The 25,503-nt window shown below is 39.6% G+C and overlaps 4 protein-coding genes across 4 annotated transcripts in view; all 4 read right to left on the reverse strand.

Moving 5' to 3' along the window:
* Window positions 1–592, reverse strand: part of LOC104389862 — an 11,323-nt gene extending 10,731 nt beyond the window's left edge. Inside the window, exons 1-2 of the mRNA XM_009998920.1 lie at window positions 535–592; window positions 39–204 (exon numbers count right to left, since the gene is read on the reverse strand). Coding sequence (XP_009997222.1) covers window positions 39–204; window positions 535–592 — 224 coding nt within the window. The remainder of the gene's footprint in view (window positions 1–38; window positions 205–534) is intronic.
* An 85-nt stretch (window positions 593–677) lies between these two features.
* LOC104389864 lies at window positions 678–1,910 on the reverse strand. The gene has a single exon (XM_009998921.1). The coding sequence runs from the start codon at window positions 1,908–1,910 to the stop codon at window positions 678–680; it is 1,233 nt and encodes a 410-aa protein (XP_009997223.1).
* A 74-nt stretch (window positions 1,911–1,984) lies between these two features.
* Window positions 1,985–2,938, reverse strand: LOC104389865. The gene has a single exon (XM_009998922.1). It carries the CDS (start codon window positions 2,936–2,938, stop codon window positions 1,985–1,987), a length of 954 nt encoding a protein of 317 aa, XP_009997224.1.
* A 21,853-nt stretch (window positions 2,939–24,791) lies between these two features.
* Window positions 24,792–25,503, reverse strand: part of RALGPS1 (Ral GEF with PH domain and SH3 binding motif 1) — a 64,957-nt gene continuing 64,245 nt past the window's right edge. Inside the window, 1 exon segment of the mRNA XM_009998808.1 lies at window positions 24,792–24,821. Coding sequence (XP_009997110.1) covers window positions 24,792–24,821 — 30 coding nt within the window.

The raw sequence follows: 25,503 nt of genomic DNA on the forward strand, positions 1-25,503 counted from the left end.
TGCTCCAGGGCATTTTTCGGGCAAGTCTCGCGCAAGACCGTGAGGTCGGGCCGGGGCGCTGGGGCGAGCGAAGCCCGTTGTCCAGCGGGCCAGAGCAGGGCCGGGCCTGGCCCCGGCGGCCCCGGGACAGCGCGGGGCTGCGGAGCAGCAGCAGACGCGCGCAGGAGAGACCCGCGTAGTTCGCTACCTCGGCCGAGGTCGTCTCTGGAATGAATCCCAATGTGTAGTTGTCGATTAACTTGTGTAAAATGGAGAAACACAAGCAAGCCTTTGTATTTTCAAAGTGCAAATCATTTAAAAAAAAAAAAAGGAAATGTGATAATTATATAATGATAAAATCCTGTTGCTTGCACCAGCACTATTATTTTTCAGAGACAGCAACTGCTAGTTGGATAATTTCTACAGCAAAATACAGTGCTGGCATTCCTACAAGTTTATGGTGGAATTTTTTCTAGTGGTGAAGGCTGTAAATTTTCAGCTGTCAAAGTCTTTCCCTGGATACCTTGATTCAGCCCACAAATCAAATGCATTTACCTTTGTACAGCACATCAAAAGGCTGTTCTCCTAAATCTCTGTAAGACGTAAACTTCATGTGGAAGTGATTTTAATATGATCTTTAAATTATATCCTCTGCTGTCCCACTTTCCCTCCTCATAACTGAGGTTTCACTTTTGAGCTTACAGTATGGTTTGATACAGCACCTTATTAACATTCATGATTAATGATGAGTTGTATCTCCACAGCGTTGTATCTCTGATGAGAGATTCTCTGGGAAGGTTACCTTGAAGGGGCACCCGACAATGATAAATGAGAGCAACATCCATGGGAACATTCACACTGTTCCCATAAGCACGAAGGACAGAGTGGACTGAGGTTTGAATCACCTTTCGTGGATCAATTATCATTTTCCTGGGATTGAAAACCTCTTTCCTATCAGGCTCTCTGTGAACATGCTGTAGTATGTTAACACCCGGCACTGTATTCCAGGACGAAATGTTGAACTCGTGAGTAGATACAGTTTCTGGGAAGATATGGTTCTCAAAGAGGAAAATGCCAGTCCCTGGGTTTTGCTCCTCAAGACTGTTCATCATTGTTTTCCAGTCTGGGTGCTTAAGGGGAAGGATTATTTCATCAGCATCATTAAGAACCACAAACTTGCTCCTCTGCATGTTACGGTATATGCAGTCATTTAGAGCTGTGATTTGTCCATAGTAGCCAATGTCTTTTGCATCCATAGAAAAGTGCCAATTAGAAGAAACCTTGAGGTGTGAGTTTATTGGCCAGGGAATTATCTCTACAGTTCCTTCTTCCATATAAAAGTTCAAGACTTTCTCCATCAGGTGGCTGCAGTTGTTCTTGTAGATCACCACTTTTTGTACCCCAAGAATCTTGTACATTTCCACACTCTGTATAAACTGCAGGACATTGTTGTAATTTCCAAACATAGCAGAAATGCATACAGTGAAGTCAACAGAAAAGGTCTCAGCCTTGCGGTTTTTTATTTCAAACCTTGGCAGCTGGTCAATATTTCCATGTGGAGACTGATCAATTGATACATGTGTTGGATCACAGTTTTCGGGTTCCAAACACACTATATCCGCTGCACCATATGGGAAACCAAATCTATCTGCATGAACATCAATCTTTGCTTTTGATACATATATCTTTCCATTGGGCTGGCAGCAGAACCAGCAGTATAGTTCTTTTACATCTTCATGGTGAACGATCCCAATCACACGAGTGACTTTGCTTTCTCGGTCATCAAAGTAGGGGGAGATAATAAAAGTTCTGTTATCTTTTAACGGTGTTATCGTGCTATTGGTAATTTTACCTCTACATCTGCTACTTTCTTGAATTATTTTTGGCAGGTGTGAAAGTCTCTGTAACCTAAGATAAGAAATTGTGACCATTGAAGTTAGAGTAAAAATGCACACAGCAGCAGCAAAGTAAGATTTTTTCCCACCACACAACATTTTGAGTGTATCTAAATGTGGATGCAAATTTCTTTGTTCTTGCACTTTATGCTGCCACATCTGCAGAAAAGAAAATATGTAGTATGAAGGATTATTTCATCAGCATCATTAAGAACCACAAACTTGCTCCTCTGCATGTTACGGTATATGCAGTCATTTAGAGCTGTGATTTGTCCATAGTAGCCAATGTCTTTTGCATCCATAGAAAAGTGCCATTTAGAAGAAACCTTGAGGTGTGAGTTTATTGGCCAGGGAATTATCTCTACAGTTCCTTCTTCCATATAAAAGTTCAAGACTTTCTCCATCAGGTGGCTGCAGTTGTTCTTGTAGATCACCACTTTTTGTACCCCAAGAATCTTGTACATTTCCACACTCTGTATAAACTGCAGGACATTGTTGTAATTTCCAAACATAGCAGAAATGCATACAGTGAAGTCAACAGAAAAGGTCTCAGCCTTGCGGTTTTTTATTTCAAACCTTGGCAGCTGGTCAATATTTCCATGTGGAGACTGATCAATTGATACATGTGTTGGATCACAGTTTTCGGGTTCCAAACACACTATATCCGCTGCACCATATGGGAAACCAAATCTATCTGCATGAACATCAATCTTTGCTTTTGATACATATATCTTTCCATTGGGCTGGCAGCAGAACCAGCAGTATAGTTCTTTTACATCTTCATGGTGAACGATCCCAATCACACGAGTGACTTTGCTTTCTCGGTCATCAAAGTAGGGGGAGATAATAAAAGTTCTGTTATCTTTTAACGGTGTTATTACATTTTGAGCAGGCTTTCCCCTACAAAGATGATCTGCTGGACTGGAAGCTTTTGCCTGAGGGAAGATTTTCCTGGTTATGTTACTCTGTAAGTGAGGATCTCTCCAGGAGCAGATTAAAATGCTTGCAAAAATAAGAATACACATAACAACAGCACAAGTATGTTTTTTTCCACAGTGTATCATTGCTGAAATTCACAATTTGGAATTTAACAGAGCCTTACACTCAGTCTTCTATTCACTTTCTCTAAAACAAAACAAACACACATAAATGCACACTGTCAGTGATTAGCAAAATAACGTTTTAAGTGTATTATTTTAAACACAATAGTTACTGTTTTGATACATCAAACTGTAGCATGAGACTTTACTTTTCATACAGGTTTGAAAAAAATCAGGAGATTCTCCTGTATCTCCTCATTCCAAACTTTCTAATATTTTACTACTGTTGGGCCCAGTGCAGCTGTTCCAGCTGTTTTGGTATACACGAATGGCAGTATAGTGTAATCTGTATCCCCTTGAGAGGATTTTTTCAGTTCTATCTTGGACAAAATCAACAGAATTCTTCACAGAGATGGGAATAGTCTGCAGAACAAGAGACAATGTAACGAGGACAGAGGACAGAAGCTTCAAAGAAGTTGTAAAAGTAGTTTATGGGTCCAGTCTTCCCATCCAAGAGAACAACAAAGTGTCTAAGGAAGGTAGAGAAAATCAAAGAGTCCCAGGGAGGATGAATTACTGCATGAGAGAGAGGAAGAATTTACTACAGCGTGAGATGAAACAAAGCACTAATGAAGTTCCTCATCATTAGTGTCTGTCACATTTATTTACAGAAAGATAGGGTCCAGGTCTGGGTTTTTTCGTTTTTGATACAGATGTTAAATGCAAAAATCATTACATTGTTCTGGTGATGTGTTTTCAACTCAGTCTTACATCAGGTAGCATTAAGCCTTAAAAAATTCCCATTAAATTAGGCTTTGGAAATTTACATGAAAATTGCATTTCTAAGATTCAAAAAATACTAGAAAACTAGTAGTCTCTTCCTACGATAAGACCTAATGTTATAATCTACTCATGGCATGTACTTTACCCCCTCTTCCTTTTAAACACCACTTCCTTCTAGCCAATGTGAAAAGACAGCAGTTCCTGAATAGCACTCTGCACAAAAGTCTCCATCTTAGCTTTACGTGCACCTTATACAAAGCAGGAAGTTTACTAAATTCAAGTTCCCTTGCCTCTCAGGTGTCTCCTAGGTGAAACAATATTTTGTTCATTGTTAACTATGTGCAAACAAACTTTCAATATCTTTTCACAAATTTTGCATGCATACATTACCCAATTTGGGCAATGTAAACTCATCCTAATCACTTATTTTTAGACTAAGGAAAATGAGTAGTTTTACCATGCCAAAAGCATTATTAGCCACTTGATCTGGAAAAAAGTAAATTAGCATTCTTATTTGAAACTAAGGGCCACTTAGAATATGAATGGTGACTGTGGGTAAAACTTTACAGACAGACAGTAAAGAAACGAGCAAGCTCCTTTTTACATAAGTAAGACTATAAAAACTATAGAGATGCATAGAGATCTACACTACCTGTTTAAAAAGCCTACTGTATTCTCCTCAAAGAATTGTTTAGTTTCTGGAAGCCTTCAGTGGTTGCTAACCTTCGTCCTACTTCAGTCTTTCATCCTGACCTGCTCAAAGGGAGATTAGTTAATGTGTGCATTTTCCAATAAAGGAATTGTATCAGTTCCTAAATATGAATATGATTTTGGATTCAAGTTAGTACCACCTCTTTTGGAATCCACAGGCTGCAACCATTACCTGATGTCCACTGAATGAGGTAACTAAAAATGCGAGATTTCTCTTTTTCTAGCTGAGATGGTATAATTATAAAAAATGCAGCATCTCAACTGTTGTCAGAGCAATATGTTCTCACCAGAAATACACGCAGTCATTCTGAAAAAGGATTACATACGTGGAGTCATTAAGAGGTACTTATTGTACTGCTTTGTACTGTCCTTTGTTCAAATGAACGTATATTGAGAAAGACTCATATATTTTGTCAGATGACATTCCAGTCTTGAGCAAATGACCCCTGCTTCACCGTGTCTGATACCAGTACAGTCTCTGTTAGAAAGACTGCATTTTTTGTGCTCTGAAACTGAGAAATATCACTCCTCTTTAAAAGAATGGTTTTAAATACCTTAGCAACTCTGGACCTTCTCTGCCTAAGTTAATACCACTTGCAGTAAAGAGAAGTAACTCAAAGACAACATTTTATATGTATAAAGTCAAAGAAACTAATTCACAAAAAAAAACCAGTAAGAGCCTTGCTTTTAAAAACTGTTTAAGTGAAGCTTTATAAAATGCTGTCACCCATTTTCCTGGAATAGTTAGACAACACCTCAGCATTCTTCAGTTGTTACGCAAAGGGAAAAATAATGGAGTCCATGTTCTTTATGTGCAGTCTTGATATTTCATCAGAACGCGCAAACCCGTGCCCTCCTGAGCCTAAAAGGAATCGAGCAATAGTGTATTTACTCACAGTTTCAAGCCTCTTTGTCTAGCACTTCATGCTTTCCAGTGCTCCAATTCTGCCTTACTCTCGCACTGAAATGAGAGACCTTGCAACATTTCTTGCTCCCCAACATCTGCTTCCTCTGCACTTATACTAGTACTTTTGACCGTCTGTGGGAAGTCCCGTGACTTGGTTAGCTTCCTGTACGTCAAATCGGTTTGCTTTTTGTGCTTTCATTTTCTCAGAGAAACAAGTTTGACAATTGAATGACATGTTCTTCAACTGATGCTTCTCTGCCTCTAAGCAGTCGTATTTGTTAACAGGCAGAATGAGAGATGATAATTCTCCTCTACTTAAGTGCTAGGTGTATGTTCTTGAAGATATATCTAGATCAGGATTTAAATACTTCCCATTAGATCAGCAGTAACCTAATGTGTTTCCACAGTCTAATCTTATATAGTCCGTTGTGTTTTTCAGAGGAGCTTTCAGTTAAGCTTAGTCCTCTGTCAAGAATCTTTATAATGACACAAAATCAACACAGTAATTGTGTACACAGTTGTGAAACCAGTATTTAATCACATCAACTTTTAATCTACCACAGCAGGTATCTGGAATAGTAGGTGGATATAACTTGAGTCAATACTTGTTTGGCCAGTGGAGCTGTTAATAGCTAACATAAACACTAACTGAAATGGGAGGTGTAGACTGGGAGACACACAGAAGAACAATTTGGTTTTGGGTGGTAAACTGGATTTGCCTGCTTTATTAGCAATTTGGAGAGTGAAACCTAATAGGAGTGCAGAGCTTGCAATTTTTATTTTAAATAACTATTCTTTCTCTGGAAAGATACACCTCTTCAGCTGTCTTAGAGGGGAAAAGGGAGGTTGCAGAAGTGTCTTGGTTAGAACTGGTGTATTTTGAAGGGGAAATTCAAATTGTTAACTACTCAGCAATGATAATTAATGACTCAGGAATAATTTAGCATGGAGGGCAAGAATGAGTTAAGCTGTCTGGGAGCAGGAACACCAGAAACAGGATGACACCGTATATGGGACAAAACTCTTCCTTGCTGGTAAGATATGCAATGCCAAAGTAACTCTCATATAACAATCAATCAAGCATGTAAGAGTCCTTAGGAGCCACCTTTGGCCAGCAGACGCGGCACTGGGGAAATGGGACTCAATGCCAGGCTGAGGAGCCTATGCTGCTCCTTACAGATATCAACACAGGCTGAGGGGATTTATAGGATCTTGCCTGGCTGCTGTATATCTTCTTTGCAGGAAGTCGGCAGAAGGAAAGACGTGACCACATGCTAAGTCTTTTGTGGGGATGGGATAAATACCAGAGGACAGTAGAATTAAAAGGCAACAGTAGAACTTCTGGCAGAGGTTCTCTCAAAAGCCTTTAAGAGATGTTTTCTCTCTAAATGCAATAATTCTCAATTTAATTACTGACAATTTCAGTGTCAATTTTTACTTATTTGCCTAGGGCCAGTATATCTTGGATGCATTTTGATGGTTTGCTGTTTATAATGCTATTATTAATGCAATTTATAATAATTTATAATCCCCAGTACCAATACTGGGCTTCAGCTGTCTTAGAGGGGAAAAGGGAGGTTGCAGAAGTGTCTTGGTTAGAACTGGTGTATTTTGAAGGGGAAATTCAAATTGTTAACTACTCAGCAATGATAATTAATGACTCAGGAATAATTTAGCATGGAGGGCAAGAATGAGTTAAGCTGTCTGGGAGCAGGAACACCAGAAACAGGATGACACCGTATATGGGACAAAACTCTTCCTTGCTGGTAAGATATGCAATGCCAAAGTAACTCTCATATAACAATCAATCAAGCATGTAAGAGTCCTTAGGAGCCACCTTTGGCCAGCAGACGCGGCACTGGGGAAATGGGACTCAATGCCAGGCTGAGGAGCCTATGCTGCTCCTTACAGATATCAACACAGGCTGAGGGGATTTATAGGATCTTGCCTGGCTGCTGTATATCTTCTTTGCAGGAAGTCGGCAGAAGGAAAGACGTGACCACATGCTAAGTCTTTTGTGGGGATGGGATAAATACCAGAGGACAGTAGAATTAAAAGGCAACAGTAGAACTTCTGACAGAGGTTCTCTCAAAAGCCTTTAAGAGATGTTTTCTCTCTAAATGCAATAATTCTCAATTTAATTACTGACAATTTCAGTGTCAATTTTTACTTATTTGCCTAGGGCCAGTATATCTTGGATGCATTTTGATGGTTTGCTGTTTATAATGCTATTATTAATGCATTTTATAATAATTTATAATCCCCAGTACCAATACTGGGGGGTGAAGGGATTAAGAGCAGCCCTGGGGAGAAGGACTTGGGGGCACTTGTGGATGAAAAGCTGGACACGAGCTGGCAGAGAGCACTTGTGGCCCAGAAAGACAACCATGTCCTGGGCTGCATCGAAGAAAGAGTGACCAGCAGGTCAGTAGAGGGGCTTCTGCTCCTCTACTCCACTCTCATGAGACCCCACCTGGAGCCTGCTGTCCAGCTCTGGAGTCCTCAGCACAGGGAAGATGTGGACCTGTTGGAGAGGGTGCAAAGGAGGCCACAAAAATGATCAGGGGGATGGAACACTCTCCTACGAGGAAAGGCTGAAAGTTGGGGTTGTTCCGCCTGGAGAAGAGAAGGCTCTGGGGAGACATCACTGCAGCCTTTCAGTCCTTAAAGGGGGCCTATAAGAAGGGTGGGGACAGACTTTTTAATAGGGCCTGCAGTGACAGGACGGGGTGATGGTTTCAAACTAAAAGAGGGCAAATTCAGAATAGACAGAAGGAAGACTTTTTTTATGCTGAAGGTGGCGAAACACTGGCACGGGTCTCCCAGCCAGGTGGTAGAAGCTCCATCCCTAGAAACTCTCAAGGTCAGGTTGGACGGGGCTCTGAGCAACCTGATCTGGCTGAAGATGTCCCTGCTGACTGCAGGGGGCTTGGAGGAGATGGCCTTTAAAGGTCCCTTCCAAAGCAAAGCATTCCACGATCTAAGTTTTACTGGAGTTATTTCTAAAGGGATTTAGAATTTCTGCTTGCCTTTCACTTCAAAAGCCAGGTGTGGGCAAGGGAGGGGACTAAGTAACAAGCACATAAGCTTTTATGACTTGCTTATCTCATTAACACAGAAAACGAGCTGATTCTTCTCAGAAAGCAATTTTAAAGAACTGGATCATGCCTCTCTTTATAAAAATTTTTCAAAGATTGAAGAACGTTTCCAGTAGCTAATTTATTTTGTTTGAATACTATTGTTATAACAGCAGGTACTGTTATGGGAGTGGCATATCATGATGGGCTATTTGGTGCTTCTGAGAGAAAAACCTGTATAGCAGCTGCAGTACATCCCAATCAACACACAGTACGGCCAAGGCTGTTGTTCTGGTTCCAGAGGTTGTTCAGGTGCTGGACACACAGACAGTAATAGAGAGTTTTTAGTGGCAAGCCTGTGTAAGCTTGTGAGCTGATGGAACCAAACTGCTGATTCCTGGAAGAAGTGGTGGACTGGAACTGTTCGGCCTGCATTGCATTAAAATCTTCTCTGTATGCAGCTTGCTGTTCCTGCTCAGCAGCATAAACAACAAATGTCACTAAGAAACTATCAGGATTTGTGAACTTCTTATTTATTAAATACCCAAAGTTTTCATAACCACACCAATAAATAAACTTAATTTTCCTGGTTATTGCTAAATGCATAGGTTATAGGACCTTTAGGTAAAGTTCTAATTCCTTTTTCTTTAAGGTTTAGAGTGACTAATACTACAGCTATCTAATATGAATTACAATTTCCAGCAAACTAATGTCAAGAGGGACCCCACCCTAAAAGCAGTACAGTCCTCTTGCTTTTTTAATCCCTGCGTAGGTTCAGGTTGTTCAGTGCTTGAGCAGCAAAGACTGCAATGTACACACACTCTAGAGAACTTGCAGGTAAACACTGTAGCTACCTGACTGGAAATCGTATCAAGAAGTCTCTTGGTTTTAATGTAAGAACTAGAAAAACCTGCAGTAAGACAATTTTAACTAGCTGTCTGTGGCTTTTTTGTGCACAAGAAAGATTAAACAGAACTTTGTCAGTTAAATTTTGCTGCCAGCTGTGTTTTCCTGATAAACCAATTTTAGCAATTTCTCTACACTAATAATTTGCATTTCTGTAATTCAAAGGAAATTAAATAATTGGCACTGTCTTATCTTCTCTTTTGTATTTTAAACAATGTTGTGTTTAAACCACTTCTTAGTGTTTCATTTATTTGTATTAACAGTTTTTTAGGAAGAAATGACAATGGAGCTTATAACACTAGTGGCACATTATCCTCTTGTGACTGCAACCAACACCTGTGAACTAGAGAGGAAAAAGACCTTGGCAGAATAAAAAATGAAATTGATTTACACTTGTATAGTTCGAAACTATGAAGATAAATGAAGTAACACATCTGGGCACCAGCTTAATTCTCTTTTTTTTTTTTTTCTCATATTCTTTTTGCCTTTTATTTAAACAAAAGAGCATGATTCTTCTTGCTAAACAACATACTTTAGATAGTTAAGCAACCTCTTCTCACCATTCTGTCATTGTTTCCTCTTCCTGTACATAAGAACAGCCCAGTCTTTCCTCATTCCCATCTCCGTACACAATGGTTCATGCAAAATCCTCCTGTGCCACTGTGCAGTTTTACAAGTGTCTAGTATTATTGCCAGGGGGAAACACACATTTCTGCTTTCCTCCTTGTCATTTTTTACCTCCTCAGGGCAGCTATGGATGCCTCCATTTCTCAGCATACAGACAACCACACAGAATGTGTCAGAGGGCAGCAAGGGCTGGTGGCTCTGCTGCGAGTAGGGGTCTCAGTAACCAGGCCCCAGCTCCTCCATACCTGAGTAAGGCAAGCAGGGCTGGCCATGGCCAGGTTCATCCCCCATCCAGACCAGTCCATGGGATGCAGCAGGTCTGAGGCCAAGCTGGGAAGCCAACCCAGGTCAGGTCCAGCAGCTGCTGGGCAGGCCCATAAGGACAACGTATAACCAAGGCCAAGCCAGGAGGCCAGTCTGCCAGTCAGGGGCTGGATCCACAGGGTGTCAGGAGCACAGCCCAGGACTCCTGCAGAAGAGCTCAAGTAGGGGCTGAGGGACCCAGGTTGAGTTTAAATGGGCTCCTGGGCCTATGAGCAGGGGTGTGGGGGGTCCAGGATGGGCTGGTCAGGGCTATGAGGGCAATTAGTGTCCCACAGGGCCCTGACAGAATGCTTTAAAAAGGTACTTCCTTTTTACTGAGGTACAAGAACTCAACATGTATGGTCATCATATATGCCAGTTACATAAAAACCAAACAACAAAACGCCCACTAACAGCAATGACAAAAAAAAATAAATTAAAGTATTTCACTTTTAAGGCTTCACATTTACTTCCACAGAACTGTACCACAACACCAGAGCTGCATCAAAAGAGGTGACTCCAAAATTCTGTACTCACCTTTGAATTCCAGTTTCCTCACTGAAATCTCCATTCCAAGGAAGTCTCTTCTCCTGGCTCCTATCACAGTATCAGGAGATTACTAAGATGAAGGTAGAGTGAGAGTCAGCAGAAGGCTGACTTCATGTAGATAACTGGCAGAAGGAACTAGGCCATTGCCAACTGGACTTTGTACTGACATGTCCCTCTACCATGGCACAGCTTTCCTTGGTGGCTACATTGATTGTTAATTAACTAGAGAGAGAGGAATGTTTGAACATGTTAAAAACATCCTGAACTACACTGATAAGTTTCCAGTTTCCAAGGTGTGTAAATGGAAAATTTACTGAGCATTTCTGTTTATTCTGCCGTTCTCCTTTCCATAAATATATACAGGGGACAAACCCCCCAATACCACGTTAGAGACTTAAAGTAATTGCAACCAGCAGTTTGAAGTCCTGGTATAAACTTCAAAATATACAAGACACTATGATGTGTGAAGACTCAGTGTGGACATATGTAACCAGAGAATATATATGGATATTGGAATTGTAATCTGCACAGCATAAGCTTGCTACAGACCACATTCTTGTCTCACAGTATACATATGTGCCTTACATCTTTAAATATGAAAGGATATATGGATGCTAAAGACCAGAAAGCTCAAGCAAATAAACCTGACTAAAAGCCATTAACATACCCACAAATGCTTTGCTTGTATAGTACATTCTTACCTCATTTTGTTGTATCTGGTCTGCTTTTGTCCAATAGTTTTTTGATATAACACCTGAACCACCTTGGAATGCTGCCATACATGATCTAAAACTCCTGCCGTTACAGAAATTTGCAGAAGGCTTGACCACAATACACCTTTGAGATTACAACACATTTCATTAATAATTTATGTAACAAAGATAAATAATGAAAAAAAACTCTTCAGTCTCCTGCAAAGCTTCAGTTGGGCAGTAGATTACATGATAAAAGAGAATTATCTTGCAGTTTGAATAGTGCCTAACGTCAGGTACAGGATTTCTTGCTGCTTTTTAGGGGCAGCTCAATCCAGTCATTAATTAAGATGGACTATCGGACAACACTAAGCTTGCTTTTCATCCAGACACTGTTATTGTCCGCATTCTAACAATGGGTACAGGACTTGGGGAACAGTTTTTTATTTTTTTGTAAGAACCAGAACAGGATTTATGTTCTGGTTCCACATGTAGTAATCACCAGCTGAAAACTTGACAGGTTCCCAAGACTTAGTAAGGACTGTGCTACCACTATGCCATTCTTTTGCACCAGAATTTTAAGTAAAAAAGCCTCATCCAATAATAAGGCTCAATCTATGCAGCATAACACTCATTGAATGGTAAGGAATATAAACAGAGAGAAGGAAATTGTTTTCTGACCTCCAGCTCTATAGGAAAACAAAACTTCAGGAAAAAGAAAAGAAAAAAAAAAAAAGTTCCACCCTCAGAAATCCAAGTAACAGCAAAAATAAAATAAATCTTGAGACACATGAATAAAATCACAAACGTTTAATAACACAAAATTAATGCAAGCCCAAACCTAGTTTCCGCTAAGTACTGAAACAACATTTCAGAGGCAGAAGAATTAGAAAAAAACCCCCAATCAATTAGAAAACACCTTCGTCTGGACTGCCTGTATATCACAGAGCTAAGGGGTTACAGTGCAGGTGTATCTGTCCTAAACCAATTAATCTCTGAGACACAAGCTCAGCAAGCTTACACAGCAGGAGGAACTGCAAGATATCAGCAGACTGGTTTCAACCTCTATTAGGATGATCCCAGTTTTATAGAATTCTTAATAACTGACAGCCTTGGCCTAGCCAGCCATTTTCTGAGCTCACCCCAGGTCACACACACACTACATCAATCCCTTTTGTGTTTCCTACCAGTGTGCTATGTTGTGATCTCTCCAGAGTGAAACATCAGACTGAAACAAATGTGCTCCTGCCATACAGTAACCATGAGTCAGGGGTTGGTGCAGGAGTTCGTATCTCGAACATTAAATCATCCCCCCCTTTCTTTGCCTCCTCAGAGCTCAAAGAGGGCAGCAAGACAAGAGGCAGCTTGATGTCAAAGGAACTGGATAGCCACATGAGTTCCACAGATGCTTCCCCTAATGGTTAATCAGCACATTGCTTGGGAATTGCTACATTTCCTATTGACATTTTCATTTTACTGCCAATTGAATGTAATTATCTCATTGGAGAGTCTTGTGCACTTCTGGAGATGTAGCATGCCTGTAAGAGATGACACAACATAGAATGAGGCTAGGTATGAAGACAAGAGCAGTGCCAAGGGCAGCCTCAGGTCAGTCTGTGTTGAGAACAGTCTCTCTGCTCCCTGTAGGGCTTTTATTAACACTAGCAAGCTCCTGCTCCTCATCTTGGGGGAAGAAAACTGCATTGTTCTTGGACAGAAATTCAGAACAACTGCATGAATCTACTCAACCTACTTTGTAACCACTAGAGGTAACCACTATGCTCTTCTAGCTGGAGACTGCTCCAGAAACTTAGTTACTGAAAGCAGAATTTAATTGCCTGTTATCTTACTGTCTTTTGTTGTTTCACACCAGTTCTTTAACAATTCATTATAAATCTGAATTATAATGCAAACATCTTTGTTTCTGTTGCTCTAGGACATAGGAACCTCTCTCTGGTTGTGGATGGGGTTCAATACATGTGATGCTTATGTAGAAAACAAACAATATATACAAAACAATATACTACATTAAGTCTCATGTACAACATAAGGTGCTCAGCTTCACACAGCAACCCAAAAAACAGTCTTTTTAATGACTGACTAAACTTTCATAACTCAGTAGCTGTGCTAAAATATGCTTTCACTCTGCCACCTGCACTTACCCTCAGGATATGAAGGTAAGTCTCCTCACTTACCCTCAGGATCTGAAGATAAGTCTCCTCAGCAGTCAGAAACATACCTTCTTTTAAATAAAAACTATTCCTTCCCTCTCCCAATTGTTGAAAGAATTAAAACAATTGCACTACTAAACAATGTAGACAGGACTAGTTTGACTTCCAAGTAAGTTGTACTTGAAAGCATTGAACATAATGTAATCTAAAAGGGAGTGTAGGTTTTGGTGTTTTTTTAATCTTCCTCTACTCACTTCTGCACCAGCTTCCCTTGCTTTCCATTGTTTTTGTCTCCTTGCCCCATGAAAGTGTGTGACATTACACTCTAAGAGACAAGGCACCATGTTTGTGTCAAACAGGTTCACATCAGTAGTTCTGTATTATTACAAGAAATTGTAACCATTTTGCTACAACTAACTCTCAGTATTTCCAGGGTTCTATGGTGTTCTTACATGTTAAAAAACTACATTTCTAATTTTGTTAAGATAGTGGTATCAATTAACAAATCACTTGTAAAATAATTTCTCTATCTCATTGTTTACTTTTTAATTTGGCAGAATTGGGCAGACCTTTCTCTACACATGCAATAGAACAAAACCTTTTCTTTTTTCCTGACTTTGCTTGTTTTCTTTTAATATTCAGTTACATTGTGCTTACAAACCCAAAGCATGGATTATCTGAAGCAAATAATCACTTGGAACACAATCTACTCTTCCTCAAAGCTGAAAAACTGATTTCTGGTAGTAAGAGCATGGCTACAGACGAAGTCCAGAAATACAAAGGATACTTCCTCCAATTCATTACTATCTGCCCTTTCTTATGCACAACTGTGTCTCAGTTGACGCAAAAAGGGTGTTCTCATCCTTCCTAATATGCTTATCTGACTGGCGCTCACGTCTCACATTCTTTACACTCCCCCTAAGGTATATTTTCAGAATTTGATAAACAAATGTTCATAGTAATTCATCACAGCTACAGTAATACCACAACAACCATAACTGTTCTCAGAAGAAAAAAAATGATGCAATTTACTGGTGCCATCACTTACACACACACCACAGCCAGACATATGAACTAGAAAAAACTTTAAGGAATTAATTTATTTTTTTTCTCCCCTCACATTACAAAACAAGGAAGTTTGGACAAAATGAGCATTTAATGAGCTCTTCAGTTTTAATCTTTAGGTATTGCAACAAAAGCACATTACCTTATAGTGAAATGCTGCAATGCAGAAAGTAGTCCTCTTCCTCCTCTTCAATTTGCCTCTATAACTGTAATAATGGCAATCTGGAATTTAGTGATTGCTGCTTTTCCTTCCTAATGTGCTCCCTTTATTTTCTGTCTTGTTGCCTATGGGGAAGAGAGGAATTACAATCCACTTTCCCATTTCAACTGATGCTATCAGTGAAAAGAACCATTTGATAGATGTAAGAGACACTTACTGATGCTTCCTTTATAAAATATTTAAAATGAAACACTGGACATGACCCTGGAGGAAAACTATATATAAATAAAGTGATTTCCAAGACTACGAAGTAATAAAAAAGGATAAACAAAAAAGGGATAACTGGAAACAGAGTTGATTTCAGGAAAGGGAAATGTGCTTGGTTTCTTAAGTATAAAAGTAGCCATTTTATATGAGCTTGATTTGCTCCCACCTTCACATCAGTTAACATTTAATTTCTCAGGCAACTGCTCATGAAATTTGGTTTCTGCAGAAATGAAAGCACCTTCTTTGGCAGTCCAAAGCTTATTTACCTTGAACGGAAATTGTGGAATGCTTTGGGTTGGAAGGAACCTTTACAAGCCATCTCCTCCAACCCCCCTGCAGTCAGAAGGGACATCTTCAACTGGATCAGGTTGCTCAGAGCATAAAAAATGTCTTCCTTCTGCCTAGTCTGAATCTGCCCTCTTTTAGTTTGAAACCCTACCTTGTCCTGTCACTGCAGGCCCTATTAAAAAGCCTGTCCCCACCCTTCTTATAAGCCCCTTTTAGGGACTGAAGGGCTGCAGTGAGGTCTCCCCAGAGCCTCAAACCTGATCTTCTCTTGCCATGAGAGGTATTGTGTTCCCCTAGTCCCTTCCTTGCAGTCCATCCACTCAAGAGGTGTGGGAAGAGAGGTTGCCAGTAAAGACTGAAACAAAGAATCTGTTGAGAACCTCACCTTTCTCTTCATCTGTTGTCACCAGTTTGCCAGTCGTATTCATCAGGGGGTACATCTTCTTTGATCTTCCTTTTCTGGCTGATGTACCTGCAGAAGCCCTTCTTATTATTCTTTACATCCCTTGCTGTACCAGCTGCAGCATGCCTTGTCCTTCCAGATCCCATCCCGACACAACTGGCAGTCTCCCTGTACTCTTCCCAGCACACCTGTCCCTGCTTCCACCTTGCGGTTCCTTCTTGCCTTGTAGTTTGAGCAGCAGGTCTTGATTCATTCATGCCAGTCTCTTGCCTTACTTTCTCAATTTCTTACACGTGGGAATCAAGAGAAAAATGATGCAAATAGGAAGAGAAGTTATCAAAGAAGATAGACACTGGTCAACATTTCCACAATGATCTCTTCCAAGAGAAGGTTCTACTGAACATTCAATTGCTAGGCTATCCCTGTCAGCTCTGCTCTGTGTTTCAAGGTTCTCATTTAAATTTCATTTCAATACTGCAAAAATAAAGGAAAATTCAGATATTAATACTAGAAGATCTTATGGCACATGTCTACACCGACACTGTAATGCAGGGCAGATAATTTTATTAGTGGCTGAAGTACTTTTTCTTGTTGACTTCAGTGTGTGGAGGTGAGAATCCAAGCGTGTAAGTGAAGTTTAATGGTAAGTACTAAGAAATTTAGCTTGGTATCCAAGTCAACATAGAATTTTGCAGTGGTCAAATACATTTTGAGCACGCGGCAGCGCAGAAGAGAGAGAGTGGCTGAAGTACTTTTTCTTGTTGACTTCAGTGTGTGGAGGTGAGAATCCAAGCGTGTAAGTGAAGTTTAATGGTAAGTACTAAGAAATTTAGCTTGGTATCCAAGTCAACATAGAATTTTGCAGTGGTCAAATACATTTTGAGCACGCGGCAGCGCAGAAGAGAGAGCGGCAGTAGCACCGGCAGCGGTAAGAGCTGTTCCTTTAAATTTACTGAGGATTTGAGAGGGAGCCGGGCTTCCCAGAGACGGTGAAGCCGGGGCAAGAGACCCGAGTCTGAGCGGGAAGCCTGCGAGGGAGAGGAAGGCTGACGTGGCAGGGGGTGTGGCTGTGAACGGCGGCAAGGTTTAAAACAGAATTTTAAACTAACACTTTTGTTACACCTAATGCTATTAGTGTTAATGAAAAAAATGCCAAAATGTCAAAACATTTTCTGCAAACTTATTAATACCAGTGCTACAGGATGAGCAGTAATGTCTTCAAACTTAAAGACTGTAGATTTAGATTATATATTAGGAAGAAATTCTTCACCATGAGGGGCATGAGGCACTGAAACAAGTTGCCCAGAAAAGTTGTGAATGCCCCATCCCTGAAGTGTTCAAGGCCAGGCTGGACAGGACTTTGATCAACCTGGTCTACTGGGAGGTGTCCCTGCCCATGCAGGGAGGTTGGAACTATATGATATTTAAGATCCCTTCCAACCTAACTACTCTGATTTAATAATAATAATATGTCTAGGAGTGGGGATTAAGAACTTTACTCCATATTTTGTATTGGGCTTCTGACAACTTTGCCTTTCTATTTACATAAATCAGTAAAAAAACTCCCCTTTGAGCTGTTTTTGAAGACCTGCTAAGATTTTGCTAAGAACAGGCCTTTTAATTCTCATCAATTTCTCCTCTCTTTTCCAAAGAAAGGACCATGCTTTTACTTCTCTAGAACAGAGAATAGAGAAAGCAGCCTTCAAGACTTATTTTTTTTTTTTCCTTTTTTTTTTTTACATAGGGTCTAAACACTCCATGCAGATTTTGGGAGGTTTTCCCCCAAAATATATACATAGGACCTTTTCCAAGGGCTATTGAAAGGCCTTTAAAAGCTTCTTATTTTAATGATTTTACAGTGGAACCTAAAGAAAAGCAGTGCTGTAAGAAGAGCAAATATATGATTTGACTGAATAGAGAATTTCTAAAATAAAGAAAATACAGGAAAAAATAGAGATAGGTAAAGTGTTCTGGAGTAGAAGAACCAGAACAAGTTTCAATGTGGACTAAACTTGGAAGAATCTTTGAGTCAAAGAGAAGGCTAGACTGAGAAAACTGAGAACTGAAAGGATTGGAAAAGATAATATTATAACTCATGATTTCTTATCCATAGGTAAATCTGTAATGTTTAGAATAACCTCTTTTTGAAGACATACATAATAAAAACAAATGTGGTGGTAGAGAAACAGTTTTGAATTCCTGCAGATTTGCTGAGCTGTGAATTCAGAAAAGGTAAACCTCTGAAAGAGGGAATTTAAAAGCATTTTAAAATGCAACATTTAGATAAAACAAATAAACAAATAAATAAGTGGTTATAATAGAAAAATAAAAATAAAACAAAATATGGGATAATCTGAAATATTCTCTTCCATTTTTTTAAATTTGAACAACAGAAGCTGTTACCTGTCCTACCTTACTCCTAAACACTGAAACCCAGAAAGAAAAAACAAGGGACAAAAAAACCAAACCATTTTACACTCCTACAAAATTACACATATTTATATTTCAAAGAATCATTGCATTCTAATTATTCACAGTACTGCTATGACTTTTCACTCTACTTTGAATTTCTTCCCCTTAATAGCAAGTCTCCTTGCTTTCTCTTTTAATGTAGCAATACTACAGAATCTAAAAGAAGAAAGGTAAAGAAAGAGAGAAAGAAGGATAGACTGAGAGTGAAAAGCCTGACAACTGTGTAACAAACAAGAACATAGTAGAAAAAAAATGTATTGTACTGAAGCTGAAAATTCTTTTTGAAAAATGTCAGAAGACCAGGTAGATTATTAAGCAATACAGTAAGATAATTATTTGTTTGCCTTGTTTGTACAATATTAACTACCTAATTTGTAAGGCATGGTGATAGAATTTAAATGCTAATAAAATCTTAACTGAGCTGATGTAATCACAACAAAACAGATTTTATATGAGTACATATCCTGTGTGGAAGGAACAAAATACCCAGCAGGACCAGAACCCTGGACTTCCACAGGGCAAACTTTGGTCTCCTCAATCATCTATTAAGGGAAATCCCATGGGACAGGGTGCTAGAAAATAAAGGAGCTCAAGATAGCTGGTCAACATTCAAGGACCACTTCTTGCAAGCACAGGATCAGAGTGTCCCAATGGTTAGGAAATCTAGTAAGGGTGCTAGGAGACCTGCATGGTTAAAGAAGGAACTACTGGGCAAACTTAAGTGGAAAAGGAAAATCTACAGATCATGGAAGGAGGGGCTGGTCACGTGGGAGGAATATAGGACTGTTGTCAGAGGATGTAGGGAGGCAATTAGGAAAGCTAAGGCCTCCTTGGAACTTAACCTTGCAAGTCAGGTTAAGGATAATAGAAAGGGCTTTTTCAAATACATAGCTAGCAAAACTAGCAGTAGAGGCAATATTGGCCCATTGAGGAATGAGGTGGGAGCCCTGGTGACAGAGGATATAAAGAAGGCAGAGGTGCTGAATGCCTTCTTTGCCTCTGTCTTCACTCCTGCAGGGTCTCCCTATGAGCCCCAGATTCATATAGCCCCAGAAGAAGTCAAGATAGAGGAAGAGTTTGACATGGTAGATGAGGATTGGGTTAGGGATCAGTTGAGTAATCTGGACATCCATAAATCAATGGGTCCAGATGGAATGCACCCAAGGGTGCTGAGGGAGCTGGCGGAGGTCATTGCTAGGCCACTCTCCATCATCTTCAGTAAGTCATGGGCAACAGGTGAGGTGCCTGAGGACTGGAGGATAGCAAATGTCACTCCAGTCTACAAGAAGGGCAAGAAGGAGGACCCGGGTAACTATAGACCGGTCAGCCTCACCTCCATCCCTGGAAAGGTGATGGAACAACTTGTTCTTGTGACTATCTCCAGGCACATCAAGGACATGGGGGTCATCAAGAGCAGTCAGCATGGTTTTATCAAGGGTAAATCATGTTTGACTAACCTCATAGCCTTCTATGAGGAAATTACTAGGTGGATAGATGATGGTAGAGCGGTAGATGTGGTTTATCTTGATTTCAGTAAAGCATTTGACACCGTCTCCCACAGCATCCTTGTAGAAAAGTTGATCAGGTATGGGTTTGGTGATCAGGAAGTGAGGTGGATTAGGAACTGGTTGAAAGGAAGGAGTCAGAGAGTTGTAGTCAATGGGGCAGAATCTGGTTGGAGGTGTGTGACTAGTGGAGTCCCACAGGGGTCGGTACTGGGACCGGTGTTGTTCAACATCTTCATCAACGACCTGGATGAGGGTATAGAATGTACCCTCAGCAAGTTTGCTGATGACACTAAGCTGGGAGGAGTGGCTGACACACCAGAAGGCTGTGCTGCCATTCAGAGAGACTTAGATAGGGTGGAGCATTGGGCGGGGAGAAACATGATGAAATTCAACAAGGGGAAGTGCAGAGTTTTACATTTGGGGAAGAACAACACCATGTCCCAGTACAGGTTGGGGGCTGAACTGCTGGAGAGTAGTGTAGGTGAAAGAGACCTGGGGGTCCTGGTAGACAGGAGGATGACCATGAGCCAGCAATGTGCCCTTGTGGCCAAGAAGGCCAATGGCATCCTGGGGTGCATTAGAAAGGGTGTGGTTAGTAGGTCAAGAGAGGTTCTCCTCCCCCTCTATTCTGCATTGGTGAGGCCACATCTGGAGTATTGTGTCCAGTTCTGGGCCCCTCGGTTCAAGAAGGACAGGGAACTGCTTGAAAGAGTCCAGTGCAGAGCTACGAAGATGATTAAGGGAGTGGAACATCTCCCTTATGAGGAAAGGCTGAGGGAGCTGGGTCTCTTTAGCTTGGAGAAAAGGAGACTGAGGGGTGACCTCATCAATGTTTACAAATATGTAAGGGGTGAGTGTCAGGGGCCGGAGTTAGGCTTTTCTCAGTGATGACCAGTGATAGGACAAGGGGTAATGGGTGTAAATTGGAGCATAGGAAGTTCAAGGTGAATATCCAAAAAAATTTTTTTACTGTGAGAGTGACAGAGCACTGGAACAGACTGCCCAGGGAGGTTGTGGAGTCTCCCTCACTGGAGACATTCAAAACCCACCTGGATGAGTTCCTGTGTGATGTACTCTAGGTGACCCTGCTCTGGCAGGGGGGTTGGACTAGATGATCTCTCGAGGTCCCTTCCAGCCCCTAAGATTCTATGATTCTATGATTCTATGATTTTCTTAAGAAAAAAAACAGAATAGGTTCATCTCTATTTCTTGGGACTTCCAACCTGAAAGAACAGCAAATTTGGAGGATTCTTCCATTTCGTTAGAAATTTGGGCTCTGCGGTATTTATACTATTAAATGGCTACACACTATGCACTATAAAGTCTGTTCAACAGTATATACCATTCATTCACAAATAAAGCATACTTGCTGCCTTTGAGCTAAAACATTCCTCTACTATTCTACTTCAGAATATCTTATTGTTAACCACATACATACTCTGCACATTTTTAAACTTAACAACCAAATTCAGTTGTTGCTGAAATAAACAAACTTTTTTTTTTACTTTAAAGTATTTAATTAGTCAAACAATCATTATCAATGTAACAAACTGAAAAATACAGCAACTTGATACAAGACTGAGGTAACAAAATACTTCGCCAAAAACCTAGATTCCAACACCAAGGTTATTATGGGTGAGACAGTTCACAAGAATTACAGAAAGAATCTTTACACAAATGGCATGCAGTGGACTGCTGGAAAATACAGCCAAAAATAGTGCAAGAACTTTCACACAAAACAAACCAAAATGTTGAAACTGGTTTACATTACAATGTGACCAATAATTGGTAATTTGAAAACTACTGGTTTTGCCTCATTTTAGTGCTATTTGGAGAAACATGCATTTTGGCACTGAATCCATCAAAATTTCACATCAATAAATTACTAATAATATTGCCTATATAGTTTTTATATCTTCACAATTCTGAAAAGAGTAATTTTGATATAATGTTTATTTTTACACAACTATTGCAGTTACTCTCTTTGTTGGATAATAACTTGTAATTTTTTGTGAAAATGCTGTATTAATCAGTACTGATAAGCAGTATTTTGTATTTCAGTAGCAGCTTTCAATTCACATTAAAAGTACCAGATAATAGCAAATGGTACAAAATGACAGCATAAAACCTCCAATTAGCAGCTATAAACTGTAATATTTAAAAACTAATGTAAAAATGGTTTAAGATATTTTTATAGTATTCTTACACTGCCATCATTCTGAACTTTTTTGTGTTGTGCAGCAATTTCACAATTGTGCCCTATTGAAAGATCTTAACTGAACTACTGTGTAAAACTACCATTTGCTATGTTCTTCTTTCTTCTATATAATGCTTTTAACATTCAAATTATAGTAGTGTGAGGGAATTTACGTTACTTTTCACGTTTCCAAATTCCAAGGCTTTGAGTAGGATTTGAGTTTGAGAACTAAGTAGGAATGAAGTGTTTAATTTCTCCACACATTCATATTCTGCCAGTGACAAATGACTGGGTGTAAGAATCATTCGGAATTATTGCCTTTCATTCATGCCACGTTGATCCTTTCTAGCTAGGAATCTGTTTTACAAGCAAGTGAAAATGGATCTTTTGTAACTTCTCCAATATGGTCTATTGCCTCTACTTTAGTAAACCTATTTTTTGAAGGCTACAGTACATACAATAACACATATAACATTTTAGAGACCCCTTACATTCTAAAAGCCATTAAATTCTGAGTGTGTAAAGGCTCATTCTAGTCAGCAGTTACTTCTCTTTCAAGGGAGGCTTGTGAAACATAACTGAGAGTTACAACATCTGTTAGTTTACCTCCATTGTAATATGCTGGAAAAATGTCTCAAGTGTTTGGTATGTATTTACATGCTTCTATGAATGTACATTTCATGCCAGTAAGAGCTCAATTTTCTATTTAGTTTACGTTAAAGACAAATCAGGTTATTCCCATCTAAGGGGAAAGGGCTACTAATGAAGTAACTTTAAAAAAGAACTTGAGGTGAACAGTTCTGTTTTGGTTGGTGTTTCATCTTTCTGGTCACTGTTCTGCACAGGACTCAAACCCTAAGAACACTAATAACAATACATGTGGCCATAGGTGGCATTTTCCTTAAAATGGCAGTCCATGTTAACACTTGAATCCTCATGAATAATCTCTTGCTAACTAATCACAAAAGGCCAGAGGTGCAGAATAGTTCAGATTATATCATATTCTAACAGCCTGAAGTAATTTACTCCTGACAGCATTTTACCATGTTCAAAAGCCTCTACACTGTCTCTTATGGCATTGGATGCTTGGTCTGCATAGATACTGATGTTTTTCCTAGTTCAAAGTTGTCTTAACTCAGGAAAAAAAAATGAGAAAAGAGTTATAAATATATTTCGCACTACCACTCTTTTCACACAACTCCTGAGCTATCAAATAAACTTTGTCAACTTTACATACACTTTCACATGTAGCAGGGTCTAAATGTAGTTTTCATCAGGAACCAGTTTTCTTGAAAAGCTGGTGTGTATCAGCCTTCACTCTCATGAACACTTAAAAGAGCACAAAACCGACCTATGTTTAACAATACAGGTTTGGTTTTGTTGTTGTTATTTTTATAAAAGTTTCAAAATAAAAATTTAGAAAATCATACAAGTCCACAGAATAAATGCTCCCAATGCCAGAGAGCTTCTTCTAATATAGGTGGCACTGCTGAGTTAAACTGACTTCTACTTTTGCCACGGGTTGCAAGCTTGACTTTGGCTTGCAAACGTCTTCTCTATGCAATCTTAGGAAACTCAGAAGAGGCTTTTCAGTGATTCATGGAGTCTGAATACTGATGCCTTATGGCAAAAGAGTTTCAAACACAAAAGTACTTCACTTAGCATAGGAACTAAAAAAAAAAACTCCACAGGAGTGCTACAAGGGTAGACAAGGGATACAACTATGGATGTAGAGGCAGCTCTTTCAGAGGAAAAAGTTATGTATTTTTTTTCCTTTGTATTTGCTCCACTGTCAGACAGTCTTGCCTAGCTTTCATTCCCATCACAATTTCCTAAGAGCATTACCATGTGCCACTCCTATATGCCAGAAAGGTGCATCATGTACTGGAACTGAGTAGACCATAGACAAACAGAAACAAGGATATGGAATCCTTCTAAGAAGCCAGGGACATGTGGTACGTAACACCTGATTACCTGCTTCCCTGTACCAAGGGATTTAAGATGAACTACATTCAGACTGAATTAAAAAACAAATCTGTAAGCAACTATGCCACTATTGAGAGAATTAAAGATGACCTAAACAACCTAAATGACACATTATGCATGACATAAACAACCTTAAATTAATTGTTAGGGCATTCCTGACTAAGATTAATTAAAAAAAAACAGGACCAACTGTCGTGTGCCAAAATACATTTTTTCCCAAATAGCTCAAATGTGAACAGCAGAACTGTCCAGAGATTTGATGCAAAATCTGAGGCAGCCACATTGCCAAGCAACTCAGTGCACTTAGATTATAAAAATGTTTTTTCACAATTTTCTATTCTAATTGACACTTTGCAACAAGTTAACACTGTCAATCATTCTGTGAATAAGGAAGAATTGAAACCCAACATGGGCCAAATATTCTTCAGTCACACAAAGCAGCTCAACAATAAAAAGAACCATTTTAAAAAGAATAGGCAGAAGATACGTTCAGTTTGTGGTCAAACATCAGTTCATGGCAGTCTCTGGCCATAAAATTGAGGGCTCTAGAATCCTGCAGGAGTTGGTATTAATCTTCTGTCCATTTAATTTGCTTTCACTCAGTGCATGAGACTATATCTGGTCCTAAGGACAACATTCACTTTCTGCTTTTAAAAGCTATGTCAGAGTCACTTTCAAGTTACATAGGAAAGTGCTGAAGTATTTGTGGCTGGCTCATGTCAGGAAAACCATTCTCCTCTTCTTAGAGAACAACAGCCTGTTTCTTCAGTTTGGCACTTCAATTTGCACCAGGTAGGAGAGCACATCATTCGAATGACATCAGATTAGCAGGTACCTGGAAGAGAATGCAAATTATTCAGCAGTATAATGCTTCTATGCCTGTTGGGAAACTGCAAGGTTACAAAATAGTGGGCTAATGTGAAAAATGTAATCAGTCCTAAACAGGCCCAAAACAGGGCTAACCCCACAAATGAGAGGAAAGATAAAAACTCAAATTATTTTTCTATTCATGCACTGAATCCAGCCAAAGTATTCCATGAAGTCATCAGTACACATGGGAGAGGATGTGTGTGTGTAAAGAAGATTCTCAAGCTGCATCCTGTTTTAGGTCCTATGTGTATCAGCATCCTATTAATATAACTTTTGGAGATCCTTTTGAGAATAAACATTTTCCTTAAAAGAAGGAGGCCACTATATAAAGGACAAACAGAGTGTTTTACAGAATTTGTCTCTTCAATGACACTTACAGACTCAGTCACTGGAGTAAAATGCTACCACATTTGCTTTCTTTGCCCATGAGAAAGCCTCCCTAAAGTAGAGATGGGGCTAAACTTAGGAGTCAGTGTAGAGGTTATATGCTGTTAAAGTAACCAAACCTATATTTAAACCTGCACAAATCCTGATTTGATGGGAATTCTGTATTTTTAAATCATTTTTATTCCTCCTATTGAAAATTTGGATCAATGTAGGAAAGGAGGAGTTACGTCTATCCCCACAGGAGTGTGTATGCACACAGA

The sequence above is a fragment of the Chaetura pelagica genome, unplaced genomic scaffold (assembly GCF_000747805.2).
Source record: "Chaetura pelagica isolate M959 unplaced genomic scaffold, ChaPel_1.0 scaffold405, whole genome shotgun sequence".
In the NCBI taxonomy this organism is placed as follows: domain Eukaryota; kingdom Metazoa; phylum Chordata; class Aves; order Apodiformes; family Apodidae; genus Chaetura; species Chaetura pelagica.